This window comes from Notolepis coatsorum, assembly GCF_963971535.1.
Source record: "Notolepis coatsorum genome assembly, chromosome: 9".
Taxonomy (NCBI): Eukaryota; Metazoa; Chordata; class Actinopteri; order Aulopiformes; family Paralepididae; genus Notolepis; species Notolepis coatsorum.
In genome coordinates this window covers 132,347,207-132,370,913 of record NC_140173.1, presented here as the reverse complement: position 1 = coordinate 132,370,913, position 23,707 = coordinate 132,347,207, and the positions used below count along the sequence as shown (strand labels likewise).

Below are 23,707 nucleotides of genomic sequence, written 5' to 3'. Positions count from 1 at the left end.
CTACCCTCCCCTGTCTCGAACGCTGTTTGGCCATGCCTCCCACAAGCCAGCTGTAATGTGGACGAAGCCATACATTGCACGAGTCCCCTCCGGTACTCGAGGTAGCAGCCGTCGCATCTTTTCACCTGCACAGCGCGATCTTTCAACGTCGGGGGTCTGCGCTTTGGAGGGACGCCGCCCCTGTCGCTTCCTGATTCTACTGCGCAGGCGCACCAACCGACCTGTAGGAGTCGCTGTCCACAACGTCCGATCCCCACCCATCAGCTTCCCACCCCCTAATACTGCCAAATGTATTAGTATGAATATGAACGACCAGCAAAGCTGAATGCAATGCGGAGAGCTGGGCTCGAACCCAGCGTCTCCTGCATTGGTTGTGAGCGCCTTGCCCACTGCACCACCTAGCCGCCCTCTTTGCATACTACTTTACAAGATAGATCCTGAACAGCCATCATCCTTCACATGATCAAGTGTATCCCAATGGTCTTTTCGGGGTGTGCCTTCAATTGCGTGGAATACCCATCCTACCTGGTCAATACTGTACACGATACTGTACTTTTACAAATGGTTTTTGAAAATGATTTCCATCGTTTGTTTTCAGCCCGCATGGAGAACCAGATAGGTGAGGTTTGCCACTGTGTCTCGATCACATACATTACAACTTTATTGACTTTTGAATTGTTAAGCCACCCAATACTCCCCAAGGAAGTTGAAACAACACAACATCAATCATAAATGAAATCATAGTGAAATTATACTATTCCTTTTTCTCTGGGAATCCCGAGGGGACTCGCTCAATGACAATGGCTATAGAGCAGGCGATACAAATGTCGAGTACGTGACTCTGCGCTGGAAATCAGCCAGTCAGTAGTGTTGAAGACTTTCCGCGAGATAGGTGATTGGTTAAGCAGAGGGTCACTCAGAGGGTTCTGCTGGACAGACATTGGTTGACCACCTCCAATAGCTGAGAGTTCTCCAAGGCTGCTGCGACTCGCTCCTTGTCTGCCAGCTGCTTGTTCACTGGTACACAAAGAAACAAACAGACAAGTTATATTATAATAACATAATAATGTTTTTTTTTTATATCATCACAGAATATTGTATTTAAGGTCAAATACTATACTCATATCCCTGTCAAGGAAAGTAGAAAAAGAAGGAAGGGTCATCACATCAGAATACCAGCGATCTATGCTCTGCTTGGTGCCAGACTTTGGCGTCAGTTCTATTGAAGCCTGTATTCAAAATATACAAGCTATCTGAGGAAATAAATCAAATCAAATTTATTTATAGGGCCCGACAACACACGTTAATGTCCCCATGGGCCGTACAGGTCTTCTTTAAACAAGTCAAGAAGAAAACATAACAATAAGTCAAGAACAGAACAAGAACACCATAAGGTCCAAACATTTTTAGATGAATGCAAATAAATGAAAGAATGCAAGCACTCCCAGACATACCCCACGCGAAGGTAAGGAAAAACTCACTAAAACCTAACAATAGGGAAAAAAGCTCCACAGGCAGTGTGGAGGAGAGAAACCTTAGAAGGGCCATTCAAGGGGGGATCTCCCTTCTTAGATGTTGGTGATAGTAGTGTTGCAGACGGACAGTTGGTAAGCATGCACTCATGTGTGTGGTGAAACACAGATGAGTGCATGCAATAGCAACTGTACATTTTGAAAGATTAAAGATAAGAGTTGATAGCGGATCTATTTGAGGCACAGGGGCGGCGCAAAGAGGGTAACATCATCAACCAACATATCAAACGTTAGCTAGTTAACAATGCAACACATTGCAGATGATTCTGACATCCGAGGTAATAACCTGTTTAAATGACATAAACGAGGAGATGACTCAATGTCGGCCCAACTGAAAGTTTCCACACTTGGCACTAATGTGCATTCACATGCTACACGGTGATATGATGTCCTCCTTTTATAGTTTCCTTGATCCCTATCTGCCAGCTGTTTAAAAGGGGAACTACGCCCAATTCCATAATTCATACAGGTTACTCCTCTGGTCTAAAGACGGTACAAACAACATAATAGCTAACACTCAAACTTGTGATGTTATCAAGTATAAATTCTGAAGCTGCTCCATAGACAATGAATTGGGAAAGACATTGTAGATGACACTGAGACCCAGGGGGGAATGTACTGAGTTCATAAGTACATGTTCTGTTTCAGAGAAAAAAAGCTCTTTTGGATATAGAAAAACAACACCACAAATGTTCTGTGGGTCCAAAGTCTCTCATTCATTGTCAATGGAGCAGCTTCAGACTTGATCAAGGGCGTAATTTTGTTTTCAATGGTGGAGGGGACACATTTGGGGGCGTGGTCACAGTGGCGCCGTTTCAGTAAAACACTGTACATTGGAATGCTGACAAAGCCATACTTGGTCATTTACTGTACAACTGGGTTAGGACATTTGTAGGGGCCAGTTTCAAATTGCAGTCTCCCGTAGGTGTTCTTTGAGAGTGTTTTTGAAAGTGGGTAGTGATTCACATTCCTTTACAGCTTTAGGTAGGGCGTTCCACATTGATGTGGCATAATTGCTAAACGTGTTTAGTCCCTTGTTTGAGCCGAATCTGGGTTTAACATGATTTGTGGAGCTCCCTCTGGTGTTGTGATCGTGGTGTGATCGTGCATAACAATAGCTCAGGTCGTCAGAGACTTTATACTTGATGACATCACAAGTTTGATTCTTACTTCTCTGGTTTCCGGCTTTGGGAGAGAGTAGCTCATGTTCACAATATTGATTGAACTGTCTTAGGCCATAGAAAAATAAATAAAAATAAATGTACTTGAATTGTGATACAGAGAAAAACAATGGATTTCATATTACACATGGGACAGTATGTTGTCCTGTCCATAGACGGCATTTGCTATGTTTCACATGTTTCAGTTGAAACGGGCCCGCCCACTAGCAGGGCCCTAGATTGACAAAGCAAACGCACCCTGGATTGAAATGCGGACAAATGATGCGCGATAGAAACACTTGAAAAGGCAGAGTTTGTTCATTGTGAGCCACCGTAGTTGTGTGTGTGGGTGTTTGCTCTGACTATGCGGCGTGTGTGTATGTGTTTACCTTGATGCAAGTCCACAGCTGGATGCACAATATATATATGTGTATGTGTGTGTGTGTGTGTGTGTCGAGCCAGGAAAACAAACGTAACGTTAACCACTAAACGTTTGTTAGGTTGGTGTATTTTATTCCATTATTATTTGTATTTTTTGGCCACCTTCATTTCACTATGTCTTGTGTATGTATGTGATGAATAAACCTCTTGAATCAGATAATAAGATACAAATAATGGTTCCGAATTGTGCCAACAACACGTTGCTTACTTCATAGACTTTTGATACGGACGACACACTTGCACAACACGCAGATTGTGGCTACAGTAGCTTGTGCTATATGGTCATGACTCATGGACCCAAACAAGACGACCTGGCTGTACCAAGCACTGTTTTCTCAAGAAATCTGCTGTTCCATGAGTGGAGAGAGCTGCTGCAGTGCAGACAGAGCGGATGGTATCGTTAATTATTAAAATTGTTATGGAAGGATACGCTGACGTTGTGGCTAGCTGTTAAGAGTGGGGTTTAATGTATTTGCATCGGACAGGTAAGAGTTGTATAATAATAATAATAACAATAATATAATGACCTCACTGACCAAGAGACTGACAGGTAAGAGTTGTATAATAATAATAATAATAATAATAATAATAATAATAATAATAATAATAATAATATAATGACCTCACTGACTAAGAGACTGACAGGCAGTGTTGGGCAAGTTACTTTAAAAAAGTAACTAGTTACAGTTACTAGTTACTTCTTCCAAAAAGTAACTAAATTACTTACTCAGTTACAAATTATAAAAGTAACTAGTTACTTCAGAAAGTAACTATTGCGTTACTTTCAAGATTTTTTTTTACATAAACAACATACACAAATCTAAACTATTTTAATGTTGCTGTGGGACAAAGTGAGACTAGCCTCCAATCAAATGCCATGTAGGCTATGTAGATATTATAATTACTATGTTTATATAGTGGATCATACAAATACAAACAGAATAGATGTTTTGGAACTTTTGATATGTATTGCCCCTCAACAGGCCACAACTGGGCAACATTAAATTATGCTTGTTAAGCACTATACCAAAAATAAATAACAAATATATACTGATTGATTGAACATTTTAATTAACAGATTTCAGAATGGGTACAATACAGTACGGCTCAATACACACAATTGTTAAGGGGATGCAGACCAGAGAAAGAGTTTCGTCTTGTTTACATCAGGGTCCCCCATTTTCAATTCATGACATTTATGACGAAAGTCTTTCTCTGGTCTGCATCCCCTTAACAATTGTATGTGTTACGAAGGATCAGATTAAACCGAATATATATATTTATTTATGGATATATATTGAATAGTATTTGTATATCGTTTGATATCCCTTGTATATTCCTTGTACATATACACGGAATATCCCTTTAGCCTACTATAGCCCATAATAGTTCATTCTCTTATTGGACAAAAGGACCAGGCGCCAGGGGACCAGCCCCTGGCGTCAAGTTCAAAGGTACCGACGAGACATGTCCGTACTAGCCCCGGCTCCGCTCAGGGATACGGCTACCGAAATGAGAGTGGCACTATTTGTTCACCGTGCATATAAATATGGCGCAAGTAAATGTAGAAGACCCTTAGTCCCTTACCCTTCTTCCCAACTTAGTAACAGAACGTGAAGCCTCACCCACGATACGACGTGCGGTGAAGTATGGCCTGTTTGGCCTTAGAATAGCATCGAGACCTCGTGCAAATTAATAACTGAATTGTCAGAGTTTGGCACTGTACCGTCGAGTGCGACGTATTTCTATTAAGTAATAATAGTCTATCGTGTATGGTGCATCGTGCGGTTAGAGTTCTAAAGTGACCAGCATCTCCAACGCTTCCTCGTGTTATCTAGAGTCTTATCCAGGCTGGGCCGACCACATGGCGCTTTCACCCGAGGAGATCTAGGCGAGGACCGAGGGACATGTACACTGGATTACCTACCCGACGAATGCTGAGCCCTATGCGGCTGGAATATATATTTGCTTTGGTACTGTGATTTGTGGAGCGGATAATCGCCGACGCCTGTGAGTGTTGGATTTACCCCCGAGAGGAGTCAAGTTGAGTCGGCGCTCAGAGAGACTGAGGTCGCCTAGCTTCTTCTTCACTGTGGAGCTACAGCCTACAAGAGAACCAAGGTGTATTCATCTGCGGATCAAGAGTCTATCGCACTGTCTTCTGTACTTGAAGTCTCCCTAGATATCGTTGACCAGACGGTCTACTACCGACGGCTCTCCTACCCCCCCTACCGGCTTACAACCGGGAGGACCCCTTCCAGAATATCCCGCTATATCATTAAGTGTACCATAGATCTACTTCCCTAAGAGCCAGGTTGTATACTTGCTTCCTGCGTAACCAGAGATTGGACATTCAGTGTTGATTTGCCTACGAGTACTCATTTGCCTTACAAGTGCATTCAAATGATAAATGTAAGATAAATATTCTATGTACCTTTTGCTATATTAAATATTTGATTATTACCTTTGTCTGGAACCGATTTCATTGTGGAAAGTGTTCATCATATTTAGATATCGTGTACTGTATGGCCAGTAGTTAAAGTACATAAAGCGGTAGTGGTTTAATGATACCATACTTATCAATACAGTCAGGGAATTGTACCCCTCAGTTACAGTATGTATTGAGCTGTACTGTACCCATTCTGCAATCTGTTAAACTTTTCAATCAATCAATCAATGACACACAACATACAGATATAAGAATCTAATCGAATCATCTAAACTAATCTAATCATTACATTTAAGACATGCATGACATACAGATATATTATATCTCTGAGCACCTGAAGCCTATTAAACCAGGAAGTGCAGCACTGTTGATAAGGCTGTCAGCACTGCAGTAGGGCCACTCAGTGCCCTGCGCTGCAAAGAGTGAACACAAAACGCTCATGGACCCGCGGTCTCATGTTGACTGAGTCGCTTGTGTTGTTCGTTGGATTCGTTTTTGAGCTCAAAACGTACACTACACGGACCGCGCTCTCATGCTGACTGATCAGTGATCGTTTGTCTTGTCGCGCTGTGTGTCAGACTGTGGATGCTTTAGACACCCGCCCACCTCCACCTCTGATTGGCTTACCATGACATTGTATTCAACCTCAGCCAATCGTCAGCATGTATGCTTGGCTCGCGCACTGTCCACTAAACAAGGAAGAGCATATTATTGCCTCTCGGCGCAGAGATATGTCTGATGAAAGAAACAGGTTCATTCATAGTAACGCGCCGCATTTTTTTGTAGTAACGGTAACGACGTTATTAAGATTGGAAGAGTAATCCGTTAGATTACTCGTTACTGAAAAAACGAACGCCGTTAGTAACGAAGTTACTTATAGTGCCGTTATTCCCATCACTGCTGACAGGTAAGAGTTGTATAATAATAATAATAATAATAATATAATGACCTCACTGACTAAGAGACTGACAGGCAAGAGTTGTATAATAATAATAATAATAATAATATAATGACCTCACTGACTAAGAGACTGACAGGTAAGAGTTGTATAATAATAATAATATAATGACCTAACTGACTAAGAGACTGACAGGTAAGAGTTGTATAATAATAATAATAATAATAATATAATGACCTCACTGACTAAGAGACTGACAGGTAAGAGTTGTATAATAATAATAATAATAATAATAATATAATGACCTCACTGACTAAGAGACTGACAGGTAAGAGTTGTATAATAATAATAATAATATAATGACCTCACTGACCAAGAGACTGACAGATAAGAGTTGTATAATAATAATAATAATAATAATAATAATAATAATATAATGACCTCACTGACCAAGAGACTGACAGGTAAGAGTTGTATAATAATAATAATAATAATATAATGACCTCACTGACTAAGAGACTGACAGGTAAGAGTTGTATAATAATAATAATAATAATAATATAATGACCTCACTGACCAAGAGACTGACAGGTAAGAGTTGTATAATAATAATAATATAATGACCTCACTGACCAAGAGACTGACAGGTAAGAGTTGTATAATAATAATAATAATATAATGACCTCACTGACCAAGAGACTGACAGGTAAGAGTTGTATAATAATAATAATATAATGACCTCACTGACCAAGAGACTGACAGGTAAGAGTTGTATAATAATAATATAATGACTCACTGACAGGTAAGAGTTATATAATAATAATATAATGACTCACTGACAGGTAAGAGTTATATAATAATAATAATAATATAATGACCTCACTGACCAAGAGACAGACAGATAAGAGTTGTATAATAAGATAATATAATGACCTCGCGGAACAAGAGACTGACAGAATAATTGTAACCCATCAACACGGTTAAATTAGCATAATAATTCCCAGGTTATAAATGTAAACAATTGCTCTGTCGATTCAATAGCTTTATATGCACTTATATCATACATTTCAGAGTTAAATGGTGAGTTTAACGCAGAAGCAGTGAGCGCAGCTGCTATTGTGATTACATTACGACAGAACATTTGACCCCGCTGCCTACGGTATTCCTGATTTCTGAACATGTCTTTGTGAGAGTGACCATCCGGAGCTTCGTTCAAAAACAGTAATGAACGTCTGAACCCTAAACATTTTTTTATTCGGGCCAGCCCTACAACACAGAAAGACGATCACTGACAAAGTCTTTCACCTTGTAGAAGAAACCTTGCTCCTGACATAAACCAATTAATGGAAATCTCCATGGTCTAATTGAACTGTGTTGTGGTGAGTTTGGCACAATGTTAGCCTGATGCGCAATTTCGCCTAAAACATTATATTTTCATTGGCTTCCTATTGTGATTCTGGGTGAGGTAAAATACAGTGCATGCACCCCTGAACTCTAAGAGCAGCTATAGTCTTGCCATGTGTTTGTCATCTAGTTTTTACACAAGGGAACAGCTACCTTACAATGCTTACCGTCTCTTTCACTGATTGGTTGATAATGAGTAGAATAAAAAAAGAATAATAATAATAAAAAGAATCCCTCTCAATCCTCACTCACTAGTGTGTGGAGGTGTCTTTATCTGCAGACTCGAGGTTTCTTAACACTTTGAGTGCCAACGACGAGAAATCTCATTGTTCGCCGCCATGCGTTGAGTGCCAACGACGAGAAATATCGTTATTTAATCGTTATTGCTTTTATTAGCGATATCCATAAATGTATCATCAATCCAGCTTCACGTTATCATTGGGACTGTCTATGAGCTCGAACAGGGCAAATACCGCCCCCTATCGTCTCCCGGATGGTAATGCACCCATTGGATTGGACTAAATGGAAATGCATGGGGGGAAAAAAACCCGGAATCCACATTTTACTTCTCAGGCATGTAACCCGAGACGATTGCATTCATTGTGGACCCTCAGAGCAGCGTGGAATATGTGTTTCGAGGTTGGATCGTTGGATCAATAAACGCGATCGATATTTGGAATGGCGATCAGGAATTGGAATAATCTTTTTGCAGAACATCTGATGTGAGGTAAGGAATCTATTTTACCAGTCTTGGGGTAATCAGATGTTTTTTTCACATATTCCACAACGTGTCCCCTATGTGTGTATATGACGTTAGCTAGGGGTGTAAAGGTACACGTATCCGTACCGAACCGCTTCAGTGTGTACCGTACCGAACGGCTGTGTACCGAACGAATACAACAGTATGTTAACCACTAACGACTGCCCACCGGGGGCTGTTTTTTTCACAATCTAATATAATAATTTCTGAATTTTTCTTTTTTTCTTTACAAGTTGATTATTAATTTCAATATAGAATATTCGTTGACAGCCCTACAAGTACAATTAGTTACTGCACCCCTGAGTGGAACATGGAAAGCCAGTATGTATGCAAGTAAATGGAGCTGAATAAGAAAAACCTGAAAGTCTGTCACCGGGGCAACTGATTCAGATTCAAATTCAGATTCCTTTATTGTCACTTATTTCAGTACTTTACAACAAGAAGAGTGAACATCTATTTATTGTGATCCCTCGATTATAGCAGCTTCCAATCATAAAAATACAAACATAGCCTAGAATAAAATAAGATGACTAAAATAAAGATTACTACCGTAATTCCTCTAATAGTAACCGGGTCTCAAATATAAGCCGGGTCTCTATTAATGGCCGGGTGCGCTCTTGAGCTAAGCAATTATAAGCCGACCTCCTAATACAAGCCGGGTTACTAATATACTGAGCTGCATACTGAGCTAGTTACTTGATTTCACTTTGAAAACGTTGAAATGACCAGTGACCACCTGTAATTGCACTGTTTACTATTTCATACAGTACTTGGTTTCAATAAATGAACCCAGTACATTTTACTGGGTTCAAACTGACACAAAATGTTGATTTATTCATTATGATCCGTTTGAAAATTTGAAATATAGGCCTCCCTCTTATACAGGCCTCCTCCTAATACAAGCCTGGTACCCGCTACAGTTGAAACAAATACAAGCCGGGGTTACTATTAGAGGAATTACGGTATAGTGTTGGTGGTTGTGAGTAGATTCTTTGTTATATATTTATTTACACATTTTCTTTATGATCATATGATGTAATCAAGGAAGACGTGCATGTGTTTCTTTACCTGCATCCTCCGACGCATGACTCCCTGGAGTTATGTGCACATCAATCTGAGGAGAGATTAACAAAAACACCATATAAGACAGTAAGTAAACAATATAGAAGTATATCACAAATTAATGCAGTCACATACAGCCACCGCAGAGCTTCTGCATTGTACTGTTCTGGACCCCCTTGGCGAAAAGATATACCGGTACAAATATATGATCATATTTGTAATCTTTGGTATAGATGCTTTTTTTCTTTCTATAGTCTTCATCCAATTATTAATCAAGTTAAATAGCCTGGAAAGGTAAATAATCATTATGTTGATCAAAATCATCATATGATATCTAAGTTGCTCTGTTCACTGCTCTGCCCTCCAATCGCAACTGCTTCCCCCTGTCTGAGGGGAGCAACAGTTGTGATTGGAAGATCAAGAAAAGAGGGTGGGCTGTGAGATAAGTCAATTTGCCGATTCAATCGAGAAAAAATATGGCAATGATGGCTACCATTGCGCACATGCCACCCCACATTCTCACACATACTGACCTTAAACCTCTCTGGTAGGGAGCGGAGTAGTTTGACTTTGATTGACAGGCCAATGAGCGTTGCCATACTACAGTGGGGGATTGTGGGTGTGAACTCAATTCCCACTGTGCTATCTCCATCATTCACCTGGACAGAGAGACAGAGAGACAGAGAGAGAGTAGGACTTAGTAAATTTGTTGGAATATAAAAATAAGTGGTTACTTGTGCAGTGCAAACTGTTAGAAAACTAGAGAACACCTTCTTTCCACTTTACATCTCAGAGACAAAAGTCAGTAATTGTGCTTTGCATCACTGAGATGAGACAGACATACAGACACTCACTTTTACTCTGACTTGATCCACTTGCACTGGCAGCACATCATCCCCCACCCTCATCCACCCCCACTGGCTCCCGGTCATATCATATAAGATCTAGGGCCGTCTTAAATACTTCAAAGCTTCGTTCGATGGCACAAGCTTCGAACATCGATGTGTGCGTGTGTGTGTGTGTGTGTGTGTGTGCATGGGGCCATTGGGTGGGGCCGGGGGACAAATACACTGGAGGAAAGTAACCCAGCTCAGCACTGCCCAAATTATATCATCACTATTGCCTGTTTGAAGGATATCATCCTCAAACACATATACACCTACATGCCTTGTAGAATTCCACACATAAAAAAGAAAGATACTGGGATGAATAAACAAAATAGGAAATAAAATGTAGAAATGCATGCAATACATAAATAAATATGAATCTCCATATATGAAATAGAAGAACATTTAGATAAGGTGCTACTGAGATGTTTTGGTGAGTTCTTTGTTTTTTTGTGGAAGTAGCCCTTCTTAAAAATGCATGAACATTCACTGATAATTGGTCTGTAGTAGAGTCTACAAGGTCTACATTGCCGGACCATGTAGAATCCGGACCTTGTAGACTGACATAATTCTGTGCATAGTTTAGTCTACACAGGCCATATTTCAAATAATCTAAATCTTACTTCATTCATCTTAAACATTCTTGATTTGGGGGATTGGTAGTTCCCATGAAATCTGAAGTTGTTCAAACGACAACAGCGATTCACCTTGAATTATATCACACAGCCGAGTGAAACCTTGTTGGCTGCGTCACAGTCACGAAAGGGGCTACTTAGTTCATTAATCCAATCCACTTTATTTATAGAGCACATTTAAAAACAACAAAGTTTACCAAAGTGCTGTACAAGTCCCACAACATAAGATAAAAATCGAAGCTCGGCCCGAAGCTTTGATTGCCAAAAAAAGCTTCGAAGGTCAGCCCTAATAAGATCCTTGTCCAAATCCCTCCATGCCCCCCAATACCTATCTGACCTCTTCCACCCCCTCCCGGAGGCTGCGATCTTCGCCCACACCCTCCCACCTACAAACCTTTTGGGACAGAGCCTTCAGTGTGGCTGCCCCCACCCTCTGGAACCCTCTTCAGGGTAAGAGCCGCTCTGTTACATCCTTGGACTCCTTCAAGACAGCCCTGAAAAACACACCTGTTCACGAATACCTATTGTCTGCCCTGACATTGGTCATACCACCCACCTTCGCACAGACACATCTACACAGACAGACACGTCTATATACTGACAGCTGACAGCTGTCAAGATGGTGGAAGGAAAGTTTGGTGTGCTTGTAGCACTTTTAATTTATGCGTTTCTTGTGAATTTCATCAATACTAAACCGGAATAGTAAAATTTTATATAACCATCCTTGACAAGGTGGGTAAGCTATTTTGAGTGGAAATGCGCGCACCGAAACAAAACATTTTGAATATGGGAAGAACACCCTGCTTAATACGTTCTTGTATCCAAGCTGGTGCTCGCAAAAATGGAAACAAGCAAAATATTGACGGGGATTATCTAGCCATCACGCTTTGTTTGTTGGTGAGTGGAGACGTCCACCAACATCCAGGACCTGGAGTCCACTAACCTGAATGGAGAAAGGAGAACCATCATCTGCATTGACAGGTGCAACTCTCAAGTATGTATGAATATCAGCCATACAGTCCAAGACACGAGGAGAGCGCTGGAGAAGAAAGCTCACTTGGCGGTGTGGGGGAACTGGCGAACGTCGGAGGTTTGGGCGAGCAAGCACCTGCAGCGGGGAGGCGGAGGACATGACCGGCTAGGACCAGCGAGGCTGATGGCAACCATCAGGCGCGGAGAGGCGGAGTGCCGCGGGCTGAGGACGGCGAGAGATGCAAGGAAGGGGTGTCTGAACAACCGGGTGAACTTGAGACCATCGACACAAAATTATGTCCAAATTGCGGGTTTACTCTGAGATCAAAAAAGCCGTAGCTTGTGACATTTGTGATCCATTTTTACACTATGCATATTAGTCAGGTTCATTATAAATTGATTTAAACTTTCATTGGATTTTTGGGGGGATTTGCAAAACTATACATTTTTGGAAAGGGCATTGTATAAGGAATCAGAAAATCCATGTTTCCATTTGCCCAGATGTCTATAAGGTGACCATTATTGGAATTTACAAAATGGCCACCATAAAATGTAGGTTTTGTAATATCTCTGCTCCTAAATGAGCTAGAATGTTGATTTGAACTTCTAAACCTACATTTTCAGGGTCAATGAATCCAATGGTGGCAGTAGTTAGTTACATTAACCTTTCAATGCAAGAGTGGTTTGAAAATTACTCCTGTCTGGGAGAAATGCGAGGACCTGTGAAAAGCTGGTAAACATCTCAAAGATGCTGTGGACAGGTCTCATAATACTGCACCAGACCAGGCTGAACACCTGCATCTCACCAGGTGATGCAAATGCCATTGATGTCCAATACGACAGTTTGCTTTTGTTCCATGCTCTTCCGAGGACCTAGCACTAGCAAAACTGCCAAATGACCCAGTTCCTAAAAAAGGTTGAGTCTGCTTGAGCTGAAACACAAAACCAAGTGTACCTTAGCATTGATGACATTGAAATCACATATAGATCAATAAATATGCTTGGTTCAGAAGTCTTGGAAACTCATTCAGTAGAAAGTGGCTGAAAAAAAAGAATCCTCACTGCTTTGCCGCACCTGAAGTCTGTTTGTCCAAAAAAACAGAAGGAAGTCACCAATCCTCTACTTCCCAGATGCATGTGAAGAAGACAACTGTTAAGGAGGAGGAGAACAGCATGAAGACAATCTACAAAGCAGCACAGGTGATAAGGAAAAGCATTGCAACCTTCACCAAGAAGAGAAATGTCTTACAGGTATCTAGTGACATTACTGATGTTCCAGCTGAACTGGCTGGGCCTGCTGAAAAGCTGGAAAGTGAAAAGAGGACCAGCGAGCGTTGTTGACCGGCGCGCCACACTGACGGTGAGCCAGAATATCATGTATGGGTTGGGTTCAAATTAGGGATGTCCCGATCACATTTTTTTGCTCCCGATCCGATCCCGATCATGTGATTTTGAGTATCTACCGATACCGATCTTTCCCGATCCGATCAACAACAAAAAAATTACATTCACCCTGAATGTTGACGTTATCCAGGTGAAAAGTTAACTTCATTCAAGCAAGGCATTGCAATCCTTGACATAAATCATTTGATGTATAATTAAATCAAAGGAAATGCGTTTGTTTTGGCAAAATTCTTCTGCTCTGTGTGACAATAAATAAATGATGATATGCAATTTAAAACCAAAACTAAGGCCTCAGTATGAGTTTAAGACGTGAACATGGTCATTTTTGTTGAATAAAAAAAAACGTGATCGGATCGGGACATCCCTAGTTCAAATCCAGTGCACAGGTCAAGTACAAGCCAATAAGTGAATCAGCCTAATTTAGGTCACCCCACGCATGAGAGAACCCACAGGTTTTGGGACTGGCACTGACTAGCCGCCACGCTGACACACACAACAAGAAGCTGATGGATTTTCTCAATGCTCATGGCTACTCTATTTCACATGGGTGTGACCGACCGTGTGCCCTTCTCATGGAAAAAAAATCCTCTGGACAATACTGTTGTAGAAAACACCAGAGCGCACCAAGGCCTCCATGTACCACCATTCCTGAGAAAGGGGACCTTTGTGTTTTTTTGCAGCAGATAACACAGACTTTGCCCACAGAACGATCACTGCAGTGTACCAGAAGGTTGATCCTTCTAAAGAACCTATTGCAGAGCCTGTCATCATAGGTGATGCACAGAGTCTGTCCGTCACTCCCTATACCATGTAGACATACTTCACTGTGACGAGCCAAAACCGCGGCATGCCAAGAGGTCAGAACAGTTTGCCATCAGCAAGGGGATCTCAGAGTCCTATCAGCTGACACACCTAGGATGGGTTGTTGTTGCATCTGCATTATCCAGAATGAAAGCAGGAGAAATGTCCAGCAAGATTGCAGGCTGGGCAGGACAAGAACTCACTGTTGTCTGAAAGCCTTCCCTTGACACAGGTTGGAGCCTTGACACTATTGCCAGAGGTGGCACACGAGTGGCCAACTCTGTTGACCGTGATCATGCAGGCAAATCAGCTGAGGAAGTTGGCAGTTGGGGAAGATCACCCCACAGTAATTTCCTTTTACATGGCCCTGTGAGAAGGTGGTGCAGCGCCTCCTAGATGCCAGATCTGACCTGAAACAGATGGTTGTTCCCAGACTGGTTGTTCCAGAGAGTAACAAGCTCCCTCCAACACTTGGGAGCTCTGAAGCAGCATATCTTGAGGGTCCGTGTACAAACCAGGGTATGGGCACAGGCAGCCATTGCTCTGCAAGATCCGCAGCTGGAACCCCCCTGCACAATGGGTACTTCAAAGATGGCATAAAGCCAACAACCACAGAGGTCCTCCCAGCCCCGAAGGCGATCATTGAGATGGTCCAATAGATGTACATGCGTCAGTGCAGTAGCCAGTGCCAGAACAATGATGATTCCTATGCTGGAGATATTACAAAACCTTCATTTTACGGCGGCCAATTTGGAAATTCACCTGGGCAAATGGAAACATGGATTTTCTGAATCCTTATACAATATCCTTTCCAAAAATGTATAGTATTGCAAATCCCCAAGAAAATCCAACAAAAGTATATAGTGAACTTGACTATATAACAAAGCAGTCAGATTATACTCTGATATTCCACTTGTGTGTAATGTATGTTGTCTACAAGCGATACCAAGTATTGGGATTGAAGATGATGATGTGTGCACTACAAGGAAAGATCAGGAAGAAAACGCATGTTTGGATCAAGTCGATCTTTCCTGTTTTAATAGAAGAGGGCTGCACTTAGTTCACTTCAATGCACAGAGTATATTACAGAAAATGTAAGAAGTGAAACTACTTGTATTTAAGACTAGACCCGCAGCACTGGCAGTGACAGAAACATAGTTATATGACACTGTAGATAATAATGAAGTAACCATTCCAGGCTATAATATTATTAGACGCAACCGAAATCATAATGGGGGAGGTGTCTGCCTATATGTAAGGGAGAACCTACAATATAAACACCGGGCAGAGCTGGAGAGGGAAGAATTGGAGATGGTCAGTGTAGATATACTCCTACCCAAAAGTCGACCCATTTTAATCGCAGTTTGCTATAGGCCCCCTGAGCTTTTTTAATCAGTTTGCAGTGAGATCAATGTGCCCAATAATGAAAGTATTTTTCTAGGGGACTTTAATATGAATATGCAGGAATCATCCAAAAAGACTGGCTTGCTAGACAAACTGTATAAACGTACAAAACGATATAGTTTGAAACAACTGATTAAAGAACCAACCAACGCATATTTGTGTCAGCAGTAGAACAACTTTAGATCTGATCCTGGTATCTGATTCAGAGAAAATTTGTCAGCCAGGAGTGTTCGCCTATGGCCTCAGTGATCATATGGTAACATATTGTCCCCGTAAATGCACTAAAGCTTGTCACGCTCAAAGGGGTTATGTAAAAACAAGAACAATGAAACACTATTCCAAAGACCACTTTATCAGATCTCTGAGTGAGATAAATTGGACACATTTGGGTAAAGCAGAACACTGCCAAATGGATTACTCGGGAGATATTGGTGTCCATCAGGAGTAGAGACAGAGCCCTTATCAGGTTCAAAAGAACAAATCAGCAACAAGACTATGACGATTATGTCAGACTAAGGAACCAAGTAAAATACAAAATAAACAAAGCAAAGTCAAATTACTATATAATATAACCGCTGTAAACGAAAATCTGAAACAGCCTAAAAAACTATGGTCTGTTCTTCTTAACACTTTGCATGCCATGCCCGAGATTATTCGGGTTATTATCCCCCGGGTTGAATGCCCAATCACGAGAATATTCGTTTTATTCATTTTTTTATTAGCGATCTGAAATCATATTGCATCAAGCGAGTCTACCGTTGGAGATCCAGTCACCCCAGGCGCTCAGATGTGAAAAAAGCGCCCCCTATCGTCTCCCAGATGGTAAATCACCCTTTTGGATTGGACTCAATGAAAATGAAAAAAACCCGCACTCCACATTTTACTTCTCACTCATGTAACCGGGGTCTACCAGCTTCACTCTGGAGCCTCGGAGCCGTGGGGAATATGTGTTTTACTGTATACACGATGGATCAATCAAATGAGCGATTTTTTCGAATGGCGATCAGGAATTGGAATAATCCATTTGGATACCATCTGATCTCAGGTAAGGAATCTATGTTATCAGTATTAGGATAATCAGACCCGTTTTCACGGATATATACGTTTTTATGTGATTATGGTGATAGGCTGTTTGACTCTGCTCCCGGTCAGGAAATAGGAGAATCGATTTTCAACTGGCGGCACGAGCGTGCATGCGTACACATATACTATCGATCATCTAGCGTTTATTTGAAAACGATTCATAAATAGGCCGAAAAATGACAACGTTCTAGAATATTCCAGTAAAAGGTGATTATCATAGAATGTGTTGTTTTTTCCGTAAAAACGTGATTTTCAAAATGCTATCAAACGGAAATGAAGCGATAAAAAAACAATCTGCCTCCGACTATATTGACTGGAAAATGAGTCTTTGATAAGCGACGGGCAGATTAGACACATAGCCAGGGGCGTATTTGACGCCGGGGACGGCGGAAAGTGTCCCCCCCACGTTTTACCGTCCAAAGAGCTGAGTCTGACTACCTGTTCTATTATTATGCAAAGAGCAGTAGATGGGGGTCGCATTCTTGCCCTGCAAGGGCCAAGTACCCACTCGCTAAAGTACTTGTCTTTGCATAATAATAGCTCGGGTCGTCAGCCTAGGTGTGTTAAAATACGTCAAACATATTGTTTACACTGTCTTTCTTCTATTATAACCCTCCCAAATCATATTCAGAAAGTATCACAGAGACTTCTATTGACCAAGGAATTAGTTATTATTTCGCGGTTTATTCACATAACGTTATATTGTTTACACTGTCTTTCTTCTATTATAACCCTCCCAAATCATATTCAGAAAGTATCACAGAGACTTCTATTGACCAAGGAATTAGTTATTATTTCGCGGTTTATTCACATAACGTTATATTGTTTACACTGTCTTTCTTCTATTATAACCCTCCCAAATCATATTCAGAAAGTATCACAGAGACTTCTATTGACCAAGGAATTAGTTATTATTTCGCGGTTTATTCACATAACGTTATATTGTTTACACTGTCTTTCTTCTATTATAACCCTCCCAAATCATATTCAGAAAGTATCACAGAGACTTCTATTGACCAAGGAATTAGTTATTATTTCGCGGTTTATTCACATAACGTTATATTGTTTACACTGTCTTTCTTCTATTATAACCCTCCCAAATCATATTCAGAAAGTATCACAGAGACTTCTATTGACCAAGGAATTAGTTATTATTTCGCGGTTTATTCACATAACGTTATATTGTTTACACTGTCTTTCTTCTATTATAACCCTCCCAAATCATATTCAGAAAGTATCACAGAGACTTCTATTGACCAAGGAATTAGTTATTATTTCGCGGTTTATTCACATAACGTTATATTGTTTACACTGTCTTTCTTCTATTATAACCCTCCCAAATCATATTCAGAAAGTATCACAGAGACTTCTATTGACCAAGGAATTAGTTATTATTTCGCAGTTTATTCACATAACGTTATATTGTTTACACTGTCTTTCTTCTATTATAACCCTCCCAAATCATATTCAGAAAGGCACACACACAACATATTCCAGTTAACGGTATATTTTTTTAATGATTCGTTATGGCGTAATCAATACTTCCATGCGTATAAATTGCGTTCGCAACCTCCGTGTTTTGGGGGTAGTCATCAGAAACCTCGGATCCGGGATTCGCTCCCATCCGTCGGGCAAGAACTGTGGGTTTTCAGCCTCTCTCTCTGGAGCTTAACGGAGTTTCTGGAGGAGTTTCTGGAGGAGCTTGTCGCGGCTCATGCGCATGCGCACGCTCAACCAATCAGAGAGGGGCTTCGCTCAACCAATCAGAGAGGGGTCTGCAGAAATAGAGTTCAACCAATCAGAGAGGGGTCTGCAGAAATGCGGCTACGGGCCCTAACCCCCCCCCCCCCATCGACGTCACTCGCCACGCCCCCAAATCTGTCCCGGGCACACATTGAGAGAGTTACGCCAGTGCACATAGCCATAATTTAAAACATAGATTAGGCGATATTAACGTTAACATTATGTATAGAATAATTCTATACTAGAATGTATAGGCCTAGAAGATGTTGCAGTAAACTGGTTTAGATCCTACCTCACAAACAGAGAACAGGTGTGTAAAGTGGGAGGCCCGGTCCTCAGTTAGAGAGGTCACATGTGGGGTACCACAACAAGGCTCTATTTTAGGGCCTTTGTTTTTAATCTACATCAATGACATGCCATCAGCAGTGTCATGTAGAACTATGATTTGTGCAGACGAGTCCACTTTACTCGTATCAGGAAAAAAGACACAGATTATTGAGGAAACTCTCTGCAGAGAACTGTGTTTAGTTAGAGACTGGCGTGTCAAATTCCTGTATCGATACACACACTTTCTTAATTAAACCTGTTTAGTAGCATCACTAATAGTCTTTGACTACTCTTGTTCCGCGTGGTATAGTGGCCTTTCTCAAAAGCTTAAGAACAAATTACAGGTTGCACAGAACATCATTAGATACATGCTAAATGCTCCTCCCAGGACTCATATTGGTCCCACAGAAAGGAAAAGAGTAGGGTTATTACCAGTCGAGGATAGAGTTAAACAACTCAAACTAAACCACATGTTTGATATAGTTAATGGTAGAGTCCCAGAGTCGTCAAATGTAGATGGTAAGAAACAAACACCACCGTAACACAAGAGCCAGCATTATGTCCTGCTGTGTTCCTGATGTTAAGAGTAAGACGGCCAGAAACTCCTTTTTTTTTTTTTTTTAAACAAAAGTAAAAGGCGCTTCTTTGGGAAGAAGTGTAGGATTGGAGATTATTAAAATGTTCCATTTTCTCTTAGTGTAGTGCAGGGTACGAAATTTATTTTATGTCTTGTTGTATTGTGTTTTTAATATGTTTTCCATCGAGGACCACTTTGGAAATGTGTTTTAAGTAATGCAATGCAAGTGCAATCCTCTGGAATACAGGGTCATGACACTTGATTGTTATGTAATGAAACTTGTAATTTTCCAAATTAAATCAAATATGGTCTCTAATCGTCTCCCTGTCCTTTATTGTTATTACTAAATATTTTGTTTATTCCTTGTGTTTTTTTTCTTTCTCTCTTTGTTGCCTTGTACAACAAAACCCAGGCAGCACACAAACGGAACACTATAATGGCACGCATAGTAAAATGGCTCTCAGAAAACGGTCTCCACCTCAACGCAAAGAAAACAGTCTGCATGTTCTTCGAAAAAAGATCATCTGTAACACCTGAGTGACCTGACCCAGACGTGTTTGCAGCAAAGGAGAGGCTTGAAGTAGTCAAAGATTTTAAATACCTCGGAATAACCTTGGACTCAAACTTCACCTTCAAAAAACAGGTAAAAAAAGTCACACAGGGCGTAAATTAAAATACATCCGAGACTGCCTCAACATGGAAACAGCCAAACTTTACTTCAACTCAGTAAATATGTCCCATCTGACATACTGCATAACCAGCTGGTCTCAGACCTGCAAAACCACATTGACACCAATTCATTCAGTTCATAAACAGGCCCTGAAGGTGTTGGACAAGAAACCATATCGCCACCACCACTGTACCATCCTCCAAAAACATGCCCTGCTAAGCTGGGAAAACATGCTGAAACTCAAAGATGCCAGCCTGATATATAAAATCCAACACGGTCTAGCCCCACCACCTCTCTCACAGTTTTTAACAGAAAGCAGCAGGTTCACCAGAACAGTGCTAGAGGGAAATGTCATCATCCCAGGGAGGAAAAGCGCATTTAGCAAATCAGCCTTCTCGATCAGAGCTGCAGAGTTCTGGAACACCATGCCATCACACATCCGCAGTACAAATACACTCATGTCCTTCACACACACACACTCAAAGCATGGCTGTTACAAAATCAGGTCTGTGAACATTAGCAAGTCACGTCGCAGTCCAGCTGCCCCTATGCTTGCCCACTAGCCTGACTGTGATTATGTGATTTATGATTATGTATATGTGTTCCTGCATATACGGTGCGTAAACATGTATGGGCTTTTTTTTTTTTTATTAATTTATAAATGTATAAATGTTGATTGATACGCACTGTCCCTAATCAAATAAACTAAACTTGTAAAGCGTCCTTGGGTTTCTTGAAAGGCGCTATATAAATCCAAGCTATTATTATTATTATTATTGAAAGAGACAGACTGAGGGACAGACACTCACTCGGACTCGGACTTGCTCCACCACATTGAGCTCCTCCAGGGACAGGGGGTGCTCTGGGTCGTTGATCGATCTGATCAGATGTAGCTCTGGTTAAAGGTAATAGATAGACAAATCAAATGGCATGATTTCCGCACAGCCATTAAAGGAATTTGAAAAGGTCCCACCTGTAACTTTTTCGACAATTGATGACAAACGCAGAATATTTTTGGAATTCATGGTAATTCATCCCAGCAAGTCATATAGTGTCAATGTTTCCTCTATGCTTTATTCAAAGCTTGTTTACTAAACTGGTCTAGAGGCATGAAATGGGGAACATTTAGCTCACCACATATTATCGTGTTTTGGGGCAGTTTTGTTTTGACCAAAAAATCTGTCAAAATCAATAGTCAGTTACTAACTAACTGTACAGTTTCTACGCCTAATGTATATACTCTTTTCTTTCTGGACTCTTTTTGTATCACAAATACAGTACTGTAATTGCAAATCTGGTATGTCATAAATGTATAGATGTAGCAGTACTGTCTATCTGTATGTCATGTATGTCATATATGTTACGATGAATTGGAAATGGGGGACCCTGGTGGAAACAAGACGAAAGTCTTTCTCTGGTCTGCATCCCCTTAACAATTGTATGTATTGAGCTGTACTGCACTGTACCCATTCTGCAATCTGTTAATAAAGTTTTCATTCATTCATTCATTCATTCAGGTAACGTTACTCGAGGTCAAATAGTTACAGGTTTCCACAAGTTGTGAGTTGATGTAAACAAGACGAAAGTCTTTCTCTGGTCTGCATCCCCTTAACAATTGTGTGTATTGAGCTGTACTGTACTCATTCTGCAATCTGTTAAATACAGTTTTCAATCAATCAATCAATCAATCAATTCAGTTGACCAAAAGGATATCAAAGATTTCTCTGTCGTCGATCGGATCGTGCACGTCTTCATCCTTGTCTGTTGCGGTCAGCAGCCTTGCTCCGGACCGCTGGAAAATCAGAGGGTTGGCGTTCTCTAAGCGGGTTCCTTCACCTTCGGACATGTCGATGAAACGCTGATATACAGTAGGCCGAACGTCAATACGTGCAACAAGCTTTCAACTTGCAATACTTTTTATGAAACGCTCATCAACTTGGAAAGCAGGAAACACACTTCCTGAAATATAACGGAAACCTTCTTCTTCTTCTTGTATATTTCCGGCGGACTGCGCGTCTAGGCGTATTGCCGCCCTCCACAGGACAGAGGGAGCACTGTAGATTTCAAGCAGGAACTGCACAACACAGCACTAGCTCTGATGAATGAATGAATGGATGAATGAATGAAAACTTTATTTAACAGATTGCAGAATGGGTACAATACAGTACGGCTCAATACACACAATTGTTAAGGGGATGCAGACCAGAGAAAGACGTTTGTCTTGTTTACATCAAGGTCCCCCATTTTCAATTATAGTGACATTTATGACATACACAACATATGACATCATGACATTTATGGCATATGGCGCACTCACTCCCCCCCCCCCCCCCCACACTCACACAACCCAGAAGGATGTTTCCCCACTGTACACAACGTCTGATTAAGCCCACAGTGCCCCAACCGTAATCTACAGATTATAACAGAGTCTCTTCTCGCCCCCCCAAAAAGGGTCCCCCATCCTCCTGACAGAGGATGGGGAGGTATGTATATTTCTCTCCCACCCACCCACCCCCTCCTAATGTACAGTCTCCTCCCCATCATATGTATATATTCTCTGTTAGGACCTATGGGTAACAGTACTGTATATTTGCATATCGTATATGTCACAAATGTAACAGTACTATATACCTGTATGTCATGTATGTCCCTATGCCATAAATGTCATGATGTCATGTATGTTGTGTATGTCATAAATGTCACTATGAATTGAAAATGGGGGACCCTGATGTAAACAAGACAAATGTCTTTCTCTGGTCTGCATCCCCTTAACAATTGTGTGTATTGAGCCGTACTGTATTGTACCCATTCTGCAATCTGTTAAATAAAGTTTTCATTCATTCATTCATTCATAGAATAAAAGTGCCTCCCCTTGGTCTCCGAGTCCCACCTACACTGCCACACCCTCAAAACCCCCTCCCTAATTTCCCCCCTCAGCTCGGTCCCCCCTAACTGTACAGACAGATCTGGGGCCGTTCTGCGTGTAGCTTATTGCCAGCGGAAGAGTTCAAGAATGCTTCCGCATTCGTCACCGCACGCCAGTACGGTGAGTGAACACAACACTCTAACTTACCATGTTTAGATAATGAAGTACTCAACCTCTACTGTATTTAACTATGAGTGAACACAACACTCTAACTTACCATGTTTAGATAATAAAGTACTCAACCTCTACTTGTCTACTGTCTGACTGAACACAACACTCTAACTTACCATCTTTAGATAATGAAGTACTCAACCTCTACTGTATTTAACTATGAGTGAACACAGCACTCTAACTTACCATGTTTAGATAAGTACAGTTGACAGCTGCGTTAACGTTACAATGTGTTGTGTTCACTCATAGTTAAAGACAGCCGAGGTTGAGTAGTTTCTTCTGATATCACTTTCAAACTCCAAGTGATTTAGATCCAAAACATTTTCTAACACAGATTCATAATGGTTCTTCAGTGCAAGGGTTCAATTTACAATCAATAATCCATTGTAGGAAAATCCAGA

At 41.0% G+C, this 23,707-nt stretch overlaps 1 protein-coding gene across 1 annotated transcript; it reads right to left on the bottom strand.

Annotated features, from left to right (window-relative positions):
- Positions 1 to 256: 256 nt before the first annotated feature.
- ciao2b (cytosolic iron-sulfur assembly component 2B) lies at positions 257 to 22,165 on the bottom strand. The gene is made up of 5 exons (XM_084321557.1): positions 21,923 to 22,165; positions 21,019 to 21,098; positions 10,240 to 10,365; positions 9,713 to 9,758; positions 257 to 1,017 (listed from the first exon to the last, which is right to left on the bottom strand). The coding sequence occupies exons 1-5, from the start codon at positions 22,053 to 22,055 to the stop codon at positions 917 to 919; spliced, it is 486 nt and encodes a 161-aa protein (XP_084177683.1). The 5' UTR covers positions 22,056 to 22,165; the 3' UTR covers positions 257 to 916.
- Positions 22,166 to 23,707: the final 1,542 nt, after the last annotated feature.